Here is an 11,201-nt window from a genome sequence, read left to right as displayed (position 1 = left end):
TGTCTTTTTATACAGTGGATGTAAACTTCTGGTTTCAACTGGACATGTTCAGAATCAGAGTCAACTTTATTGGCCGTGTTTGTAAACGCAAACAAGGAGTGAAGAAATAAACTAGAACAACAAAAACAAAAACAATAAATGTTATCTATTTATGTTTAGTTGTTTAATGAGAAGAAATTCCTCAAAAGTAAATTGCATCTACGAGCAGCTCACTATTTAAGACACTTTATCTGATTTGTATAAAAATAACACGACACACTGTGGTTTCACAGAGCGCCATGTCGAGCTGCCCATCGACCTCAAGACCCGCGGAAGTGTTTGGTTTCTGCCGTCGCATCTACCATCTGCATATGTCTATTACAGGGGCTGGCTTGCGGTCAGAAATCAGCTAATTTTCTCTCTTAGAAGTCTCATGTATTCTATTACAAGTGTGAGACTGTTTTTGTGCACGGCCAGTTAAATCACTGAATTCCACGCAAGTGTTAGAGAAACAAAAACTGACATACGCTGCAAAAGACTCTTAAATAACCTGGTGTGTGTAATGCAAGAGGTCTTTATCAGTTTATGAGACGGTAGCTTTCTGTGCTTTGAGGAGAGAAAACAAACCGTCCAGCCAACATCCATCCACTTCTGGGATGAAAGCATCATTTTCACAGGTGTGCACATAAAACACAAAGTTTAAAGCCTTAAAAAAAATGATTTAGAATCGTCTTTAAACACGAGACAGCTTCCTATAAAAAGGCAGCAGCACGGATCATAGAAAATATCAGCTGAACAACAACAACGCAGTGGATCAGCTTCAATCAATCCGCCTGAGATAAACTGTGAGCAGAGCAAAAGGTCGCCACACAGAAACCTCAGTGCTCAGGCCCAGCGAGCAGCTTCAAGACAAAAGCCTTCGCTGCAAGCTGCATTCTTGCTGGTTAGCGGTTGTCAGTGCAATGTTTGGTTTGCTGTCAAACACGATCTCACATTTATCACTCACTCAGCGTTCTAATTTGGCACATACAGAATTAAACGCGACCCGGACAAATTACAGCTGGAGCAGGGGAGAAGAAAAAAAAAAAAAAAGAATCCCCCTGGATGCCGTCCAAGTTTCACTTTCAGTCTGGCCCATGTTCTGGGTTCCCGAAAAACAAACCCTTACTCAATCTACACGGCTTCTGGCAGGACAAGGTGTTTGCACTGTTTTGCACTCTTGCACCGTCTCGATAGCGACGCCTCCCCACCCAGAGCCTTTCCAGTTGCACAACTTTAACTCTCAGCCAGCCACAGGAAAACAATTAAAAATAAAACATGCATCAAAGCCCTCATCTTAGGACCAATTCTAGGCGTCTTTTTTTTTTGTTTTGTTTTGTTTCATCATCATCATCATCATCCTCGGAGCCAGTTATTCGTGAATCTACATGTAGTCCCTACTTGTTCTGCTGCTTCTCAGCTATGAAGAGGGTGTAAAATAACAGCGCTGGGTCACCGCCTCAGGCTCCTCAACATGTTCCAACAGCATGCTGTCTCCAAGCAAAGAAAGGAGGCACTAGGGCCTGACCAGAACTGCCTCAATCCTGTTTTTATGTCTTTTCTTATCCATGTAACCTCTGCAGTTTCAATCCAGATCTGTTTAGCCATTTGTCCAGTTACATCTGAGATACAGCCAATGTTTGGCTTTTAATTTCTTCTCTCCTGGTCTCTGAGTTGCATTCCTGCCTCAATGTGCAGCCAGAGGGACACCAGCTGAAGTGTGTAGTCTGAGCTGCAGCACAGGGCTCCTGCAAATGTCACCGTTTACATCTAAAGTGTTATTCATCAGTCATTTGGATGTTAAAGTAAAGCATCATCCAGCTACTAATGTGCGCACTTGCCACAGTCTGGAAGGAAACATTCAACCACAATATCCGCAAAAGGATACGTGGCAAAGTGTTATTTAGCAACAGGTGAATTTAATGTTACCTGTAGTTTAACTTCTACCTGTAAAACACACAGCGGAGGACCGGAAGTCAGCCAAACTAACCTGCTTTTTCTTATCATAAACTGCACCCGGATGACAAGTGGACACTTTATATGAGGGGTTTAAACGCCTGCTATGCTCGACACACTGTTTCCGGATTAAAAAAACAAACGTATGTTCAGTTTTAAGCCATAAGTAGCTGAATAATGTGTCAAATAAAGGCAACAGGTTCGCTTTACGCATTTTAACCCAATTAAAGGTGAAGTCCGTCCGCCGCTCGGTACTCACTCCATCTGCTCCTGAAGTTGCTCAGTCCGGTTCTCTTTCTCCTCCTCGGTATTAGATTATCGCTCATTACTGCTCAACTGTCGGACCCTCGGCGGCTCCTGCGCGTGAAAACTCAGCGTCGGCGGCGGTTCGGCACCGCTCGGTCTCCATCGCCGCTCGCGTGAAGCATCCCGACGGCTCGAACGCTGTCGGAGCGCGTGCCTCGGCGGAGCTCTCGCGCGTTGCGTTCAAGTCACGTGGGGGAGGGGAGGTTTATTAAAACAGAAAAAAAGAAAAAAAAGAAAGGCTCCTAACATGGACCGTGAAACTTTAGTGGCTTTAATATTTATAAAAGAAGATTTTTTTATTTATTTTTTTTTAAGTTTGGACACACCTTCTCCTTTGTTTTTATATATTTTTTAATGTATTTTCTACATTGTAGGTTAATAATGAGACATCAAAATGACAAGAGAACACGTTCTGAATTATGTAGTCAGCAAAAAAAAGTCTTAAATAAGCCAGTTTCATATTTTTAAACTGATGATACACTCTTGACATTTTCTCAGTCAGCTCCATGAGGTCATCTCCTGGAGTGGTTTGGAATCAACAGGTGTGCCTAGTCAAGAAGGAATTTGTGGAATCTTGTAAAATATGTATAGATATATATTATTTTTTGACCTTTCATTAGACAGGAAGACAGGGGAAGGACCTGCAGCAAATGGGCCATGGGTGGGATTTGAACCCATGGCCATTGCTTCTGGGATTTTAACACCTGTTCATGCCCTGTTATTGCTCAATACTCAACCTGTTGAGCTACCAGGGTGCTTGCCTTCTTAATGTGTTTGATGTATTGTGCAGAGGTAGGGTTAGTACACAGTGGATAGCCCTATCTGACTACTGTTGTAATCCATAATATGGCGAGAACCAGTAAAGAGGAACAACCATCATTACTGTAAGACATGAAGGTCTGGAAAATGTCAAGATCTTTGAATGTGTCCTCAAGTGCAGTCGTAGAAAACCATCAAATGCTACGATGAAAGCGGCTCTCATGAGGACCGCCACCAGGGCTGTGTCCGAAATCACTCGCTATACACAATGGCCATTTTGTAGTGCTGTCCGAATGTTGAGTTACACGTTACAACCTATATGGTGCCCTCAAAATATCCCACAATGCATTGTGAAAAGTAGTGTACAGCTGATGATCCCTAACCGATCAATACGTACCATCACGAATTTGACTTTACTGGTTTCTAAGCTGTGGCATAAAGTGTAAATTTGATGTGTTTGTGCTACGTTGCTGCAGTAGTAATCGTGGCTAGAAAGCGACGTAATTAAAAGCTCAAGTAGTGTCACAGGTGTTACTTTGCCAAGGTGCCCCCTACATAGTTCACTGTATGGTTCTCTATATAGTGGTCCCTAGATAGTGAGTATGGAGTAAATGGATGACTTCGTACACAGACTAAATCCTTCACAGAGTTAAAGTAGCAGACGAATCTCAACACCAACTGTCCAGAGGAGGCTGTGTGAATCAGGCCTTCATGGTCGAGCTGCTGCAAAGAACAAACTCCTGAGGAGAAGAGAATTGTTTGGGCCAGGAAACACAAGGACCAGACAGTGGACCAGTTGAAATCTTTGGTCTGAAGAGTCCAAGTCTGAGATTTTTGGTTCCCAACCGCTGTGTCTTTGTGAGACGCTGAGAAGGTGAGCGGATGATTTGTGCATGTGTGGTTTCCACCGTGAGACGTGAAGGCGGAGGTGTGATGTTTTGGGGTCTGCTTTGCTGCTGACGCTGTCGGTGAGTTATTTAAAAATTCACGGCACACTTAACCAGCATGGCTACTCTGCAGCGCCATGCCATCTGGTTTACTGGGACCATCGCTTGTTTTTCAGCAAGACAGTGACCGCAAACAGTAAATAATTAAAATGAATAAAAACTACTGAATGAGAAGGTTTGTCCAAACTTTTGACTGGTGCTGGACTGTATTAATTCCCGAGGAGGAAATTCAGTTGTTAGAGCAGAAAGAGTAAAGTTACCACCAGCATAAATACAGATAAATAAGCAAAAATATGAAGCAAGTAAGAATAAATAATAAGGGAATATAAAATGCACAATGAGTGTAATATATACACCAAGTAAAAATGCCCTCTAAATAGAGATGTACTCTGTGGTAACCTCTATTTACAAATGTGAAAGTCTGTAAATAAGAATGCACAAATGATCGTCTGTTTGGGAGAATCTGGTTTGTAGCTGCTCATCCTCACACACATTTAAAAAAAAAACAACCACACATGTCAAACCGGCAAAACAAAACCAGAACACACACTTGAACTTGTTTTCTGGCACTTATCCAGGTTGTATTCTCCTGACGAGATGCTTGCTTGTGTTGTATCGACGCTCAGATAAAAGCATCTGCGAAATTAAATTATAGAAAACATGTCGGAGCAGGTGTCCTCCCCACCGGCTCACAACCGACCTGTTCCCAAACCCAGCACTCCTGCCCCGATAGTTCACCTGAGTTCATTCAGGAGGTTTCTTAGTAGCTCAACAGAAACACGTCCTCTGAGTTCTTGCAGCAACAACAATGGCAACAGGCAGGCACTGTGAGGAAGTGCAGACCACAGCACCGTTTACCTTCATGGGAACCTGGTTAATGTCAGCGCTGGATCAGACTTTCTTTAATGACTTTTCTGTCACTTTGACAAATAAAATAGCAGATGTGAAACAAAGTTCACGTCTGCCGAGCGGCCTTCAGAGCCCAGATCACGTCAGTAACCAGAGGGCTAATAGCTAGATGGCTACCACTTTGCTATGGTGCTACAGTGGCTGAGCCCCCTTTTTTCAAATGCACAAAAGCAAGTTTAGCACGACAACACCAAGTCTGCCACCCACTGATAGAACTAAACTCTCAATGTTTTCTTGAAAAATGCACTTTCAGGTCTTCAAAACAGTTGTAGTGCTCAATAATGTTTGAATCTAGGGAGTGATTTGGGCTCCCTGTCCAGTCGCAGGATGAAGATCAGGTCAATCAGATTCCTCCATCACGGATAAAGACAGCGGGCGACTTCCAGAAACATGCCAAAGCCTTCACATGACCTCCGTCTTGTTTTGCAAATGCATTGAGGAAACCACTGACTTTGTTTTTCTTCACCCGACAGAAGCCGGGTACAGGTCACCAAAGCATCACGTGTCTCTCAAGTGGTTAATAAATGGTAAACTTATATAGTCGCCTGCCATTGGCTTTGGGTTCAGTGTCTTGCCCAAGGACGCCTCAGGGTCAGGGGATTGAACCACCAACCTTGCAACTAGAGGACAACCCGCTCTACCACCTGAACCACAGCTGCCCTACATAAGCTTGTATGGATGACGAAAAACACATCCTGTCTTGTATTTCATGTTTAAGATCGTCATCGTTCCCCAACTTAAAGCAAGGTGCTGGTGTTTTAGCATGAATGCTTCAGCTGCCACAAGCACACATTAATTTGTAGATGCCTTCAGTTGAAAGTATTCCTCTTTGTTAGTTTTGTCAACTCGGTCAGTTTTGCTGCACAAGTCAGTTTGGAATGCCTGCTGTGGCAAAGCTAGCTGGAGGGACAAGCTAATTATCAACCCAATACAGACGGGTGTAAGGCATTTAAAAATGTCTTCAACCTCTAATTTATCAGGGAATTTACGGCACATAGTGTTGGACAGTAGTGAGGATTATTCTGAAAAACTCTTGTTTAGCAAATAAGATGGACGATGGCAAAGGTGTGTTGCGACATTGTGCTTCGTTGTGAGCCGTCCCACTACATGTAAAATTCTTGTTGCTTTTTGTCAACACAAACCTTTAAAAGCTGTAAAGTTAAAAGTTTAAGCCGTAAATGAAATGTGTCACTTTATACTGCCACACTCTACACCTGTATGGACACGATTGGATGCTATCAGTCAGGTGTTATGGTTTGGCTCTGGATGGTTTGGTATTTTTTAAAACCAACGGTTGGGCCACGCTAATCTCATGAAATGAGGAAAGCTTCAAGAACCGAAAGTCTACATCTGACAAGACAGACCACCAGCTAGCTAATAAATGAGCCGATGATTGTGTAGCGTGACTGAAGCAGTTGATGGTGATCAGCTGATGCAAGTGGTGTTGTAGCTTAGGAACTCGTACATACCTGTCTTCATCACCCGGTCCCGAACACTGCGTAGCTGTGAGGCGCCGTCATCCTCTAGAACTGGCTCTAGAATCAGAAAACAATGAAGAAGAAGTTCAACTGTTGAGGGTTTTACAAGCTGAGATCATTTGGTGTTCTTTTGGAATGATAAGCCGCGACTCCACCTAAATGTCCACCTGACATCGGTTAACTTTCCAGTGAGTGTGAAGGTTCCTCTGTATTTTCAATTTGTTTCTAATAGCCTTAGCGATATTTTAAGGTTGACCTCCTCCTTGTGAATCCCCACTGTGCACTTCTAGTGGATGTCCTCCCCATGTAAAAACACTTGAGAAGGCATTTTTGTCTAAGGATTTCCTCTTTAGCTCTACGTGTTGTCATGTGGAGAAAGATTTGTTTGTAGTTGTAGGTTTTTAAAAGAAAACGTTATGCAACGCCAGACTACTCAACTCATAAACAACGTTCAGCACTAAAAGCCTGACCTCAAGAGTTTGTACTAGTTCCTACTTGTTGTGGGGTGAAACAGGGAGAAATATGGCTTTATTCTGCACTCGTAAAGATAGTAAGAGTGGTTGACTGAATTCTGAATACGTTGTCGTACCTTTTGTCACATTTTCTCGCACAGATGAAAAAGACCTCAACCCTCTGCGTCCTACGAATCCACCGTCGCCATCACTGCTGTGCCTTTCTGCAGAAAATTCACATAATGCAAGAATCACCACTAAATTCAATAGAATGGTTCCAATTAAATTAGGACACGAATTAACATTGTATCATCCACCGTCGTACTTTTGAGGCGGAGAGACGAGAAGCTGAAACTCCTCCTTGCATCTGGAGACAGGCGCTGCTCCAAATTCTGAGGGGAAAGGCGATAGAGAAAACATTTAAACGAAATAGAAAACTGCTTGAAACTGAAGTCCTTTCATAAAATAAACTCTTTACATACGATTCCTGGTGTGCTGTGCTTTCTGATTCCCAGTGACAATATCTATGACATGTTGCAAACAAAAAATTCATTTCAAAATGTAATTGAGATTGCGGTTTAGTTGTAGTTTTGTGGAGGCTGGATCAGGTTGTAATGTGCATCTCTATGTTGATGACGCCATACTCTACTGTAGTATGGATTCTGTGCATTCTGCTGTCAAAGCCCTTTAGCAAAGCTTTGCTAATTGACAAGTTGTGTTCATTAACAAGCATAAAGTACTTCTCAGTGCACATAAAACAAAATACACGATTTTCACCAGAGCCAAAAACATTGCTTTTATACATGCAAGCATCAGTCACAACTGTTAACCTCCGCTGGTATCTAGTTTCATCCACATTGCGACCACAACCTGCAATAACCTGCAGAACAATCAAAAGCTTGACTCATTTTTATCCTTCAGGCAATTCAGGTTTTTCACATCATCTTGCTTTCTTTCCAGGTCTCCATACCTCAGTCTAATTTTAGTTCCAGTTAAGATGATGATTAATTTCAGCATTACTGTACTCGTTCATGTTTCTGCTCAAACTTATTCATGCCTAATCACATCTTTAATTAGATTATAATTCCAGTTGTTTTTTTGTTTTGTTTGTTGAGCTAACCTTTCCACACACCTCCCAGAGTTATTGCTGAGGGCTTCTTGTGTAGGTTTCTAGTCAAATTGTTGTTTAAAACCTTTCCTTTACTTACACTGAGTCACTGCTGATGCTTTGCTTTTTGCAGCAGCAGCAGCTTTTATATTTAGTTTGGCTACTTAGCTTTGTTATACTTACTGCATGTATTGTATGTAAGCATCACTGGTTCTGCATGGGGAAGACACGGCCACTATTTATAGCAAACCCGAAATGACAGGACAGGACAGGACAATGCCCTATGGGAAAACTCCCCAGCAATAAAAACCACCAGGCTTACAAGTGGAATGCATCGAGACAGGGCTAGTGGAGTACACAGAGTAAAGTGTTTCTGATATTAGCATGTTATCGGAAAACATTGTTGTTTTCTGCCTTTGCTGTTAATAGACGCACATTGTTGGGCGTTGCTGCAGCAGGTGGACACTGAATTGGGGCTAAAAGTCCAACGCGAGCGTCGACTCTTGATCTGCTGCATGTTGTTCCCTCACACTTCCTGATCTGCTCCCTAGTATAAGGCCTGAAAAATAATCTTTAAGAAACCAAAGAAAAAGAAATGCATTGCCCTTTGAAAATTTTAGCATTTGCATTATTGCTTTGAAACATGATACAGACGGTTTAGGAGTGTCGTTAAAGTGTTCCCGCCTCCCATTCTTAAAGATAAGCAGCCTTGTCCTGATGTCATCTCTCTGCTTAACCCGCAGATATCGTTTCTATTTATAGATTTTTTTAATTTTGATCTTAGTCACAGAAGTAACATAAGTATATTTCCAACGTGTTGTGCCATTCCCCTTTACAAACCTGCACAGCCGTGACTGTAGAGGTGGAAACTTTTGTCCTCCCAGTGCTTGTATGCACAAAACCCACTGTGGCAGCCATAAAGCACGAACAGCCCCATTGTGCCGTTAGAATGAGACACTTTGATCCCTTACAAACATCCCATACGGGGTCTTTGAATGACCTCAAATTTGGATTTTGGTTTAAAATGAAATCAAACTGCGCGTGTTATTTTAACCTTTGTCAGGTTGTTGTTTAACTCTGTACGCGCTGCCCTTCCTTATTCACTTCAAAGCACAGATGGCTTCAGGCGACCGCACTGACCACGCCTGTGTGAACTGCACTCTTAAGTCCTCTCCCGTCGCGAATGCATTTCCACATTTCAATCGATCAGCTTTTGTTTGGGCTATTTCTGTCTTTTCAAAATATATTTATTTCTATATTTCACTTGTCAAACCTCCACAACATAAACTTGCAATGCGAACTTTCTTTGACTTTTGCCGAATTCACATTCAGACACAGTTTGTTTACTTGTTTACTGCTTTTTTCTCTTAATCGATGTGTGCTACTGTCTTTGTCGGTGTTGTGCTGTTTCCTTGAGGTACCCTACCAAAGGGATCAGTAAAGTTCTATCTAATCTAATCTAAATACAGCAAAAACAATAAAAAGTTGAAGTATGGCCTAAATAAAAGGGCATGTAGAAACATATCCAACAGATTCATTTCAATTCTATTCTATTTTAATACCCTTTTGATAGCATTTCATATGTTTTAAGATTATAAGATTATAAACAAATTAGCATGTGAGCCACACATTTGTTTAATCTGTGCTTGTTGATGGCATCTGATAAAATTCTCCTGAACATATCCTACTTGGCAGGACAGTTAGTTTGTATTGGTTGCCGTTTGAAATACTTTTTTTCACCGACCAGGAAAAGCTGGACAATTTTTTTGCATTAAATATACCAACAAAGTATGCAAAGCAGCTTTAGTGAGCTATTGGGAAAACGTAGTAGTCGAAAGTATAATTTCTAGTCTCTCTGAAATGTAATGGAGTGTAACTGCACCATGATTATTTAATGCTGAGAGGCACTGAGTTAAAATCTAGTTTGCTTAATGACTTTACACCAAGTTAACACGAGTTACACAAACACTGTGCAAGAAGCAGGACTATTAAGGGTTAATGTGATCGATAAATGTAGAAAACCCAATGCTCTGATGGAGTTCATGAAGTAAACACAGTGCTGGTGTGTCCGTACAATGATGATATCAAGTTTTTTACATTACATGAATACAGTATTCAGAGGGCGGATAAATTCAATCCCACATATTACACGAAGCTTATAAAAGGAAGTGTCACTGGGGAAATGCTTGGCCGTTGGCAATCAGGTGTGAAGGATGTTGCCAAACCTGATAATTGGGTTGCCCGTATTCTGTGACTGCGCTTCATGTCCGTGTACACAATCACAAACACACACAAGTCCAAAACAGTGAACTACTCTAGAATCAGCCCGAAAACTGCCTACACTTGTAATTCTTACCACAGGAAGTAAAACTGAGGTTGTCAAGATCAAAGTTCTGTCTCTGGTCATGTGATATACGCAGGAAACGTTACCGTGTCAAATGTTTTCTTGATAGCAGCTTATTTGTCTGTTTTCCCACCTGAACCGGACCATTCTTGGACCGTCACGTCTTGTGTTGTGATCAGCTCAAACTGACACTACATGAGCATTAAAGCAGCAGCTTGATCACAGATGAGCTAATTTAAATGTTTGCAGCTTTGAACTCCAACCATGAAGAGCTTGTGGAAGGACCACACTCACCTCCTGCTGGGCCGGCCCTGATGCCTTGTCCATCGGTCTTTCTGTCCACGGCGTACGCAGCAACGAGTCTCACGCTAAATGAAGCAGCATGTGCACAAACACAAGGAAGTGCAGCTGTTAGAAAGTGCGGTTGACGGACTTCAGCCCGAGCCCGGGATTTCCTCTTTCAATATTAAACCAAAGTAGAGTGACGAGGATGACGCAACGTGGGTGTGTTTTTGTCGTGCAGTAAAACCAGTTTGAAACCAGCTAGTCCATGCACTACTTGGAACAGGATTAATGTTTACTCTCCAAACGGGGGGTTTAAGGAATCATTTCTTTGTGCACCAGTCGTTTAGAGGCTGCTGGACTGGGTCATTTGTGTAACCTTATGCCACATTTAATGTCTCGCTGGGCTTCACGGGCCCACAGGGACAACAGATCCACACCTAGCTGGATAAAAGAAAGAAGTAGTTCAAGAGAAATCCTTTAACAACTGTTCATTAATCCACAACGAGGAGGTGTGAGAGTGTTGTTTTTGTCAGATGTTCCCCTACAGGCCTCTCAGACTTTATTCAAGAAAAGGGAGCTCCATTAAACAGACGTTTGTTTGATTTGAATGTGGTTTAACATTATTAATTTATTTATTAT

At 42.1% G+C, this 11,201-nt stretch overlaps 1 protein-coding gene across 2 annotated transcripts in view; it reads right to left on the bottom strand.

Annotated features, from left to right (window-relative positions):
* The window catches only part of LOC103367642 (DENN domain-containing protein 2D), a 29,783-nt gene extending 19,076 nt beyond the window's left edge, over positions 1–10,707 (bottom strand). Inside the window, exons 1-4 of one of the 2 annotated variants that reach the window (XM_008295738.1) lie at positions 10,572–10,707; positions 7,151–7,217; positions 6,963–7,049; positions 6,365–6,430 (exon numbers count right to left, since the gene is read on the bottom strand). In XM_008295738.1, the coding sequence (XP_008293960.1) occupies positions 6,365–6,430; positions 6,963–7,049; positions 7,151–7,217; positions 10,572–10,604 (253 nt within the window). In that variant the 5' untranslated portion in view covers positions 10,605–10,707. Of the gene's footprint in view, positions 1–2,233; positions 2,441–6,364; positions 6,431–6,962; positions 7,050–7,150; positions 7,218–10,571 lie in introns of those variants that run through there. The other variant, XM_008295739.1, reaches the window with a different exon arrangement.
* Positions 10,708–11,201: the final 494 nt, after the last annotated feature.

The sequence above is a fragment of the Stegastes partitus genome, unplaced genomic scaffold, assembly GCF_000690725.1.
Source record: "Stegastes partitus isolate 25-593 unplaced genomic scaffold, Stegastes_partitus-1.0.2 Scaffold1073, whole genome shotgun sequence".
NCBI lineage: Eukaryota > Metazoa > Chordata > Actinopteri > Pomacentridae > Stegastes > Stegastes partitus.
Note: the sequence above shows the minus strand (reverse complement) of the source record. Positions and strands in the feature narration are given on the sequence as shown.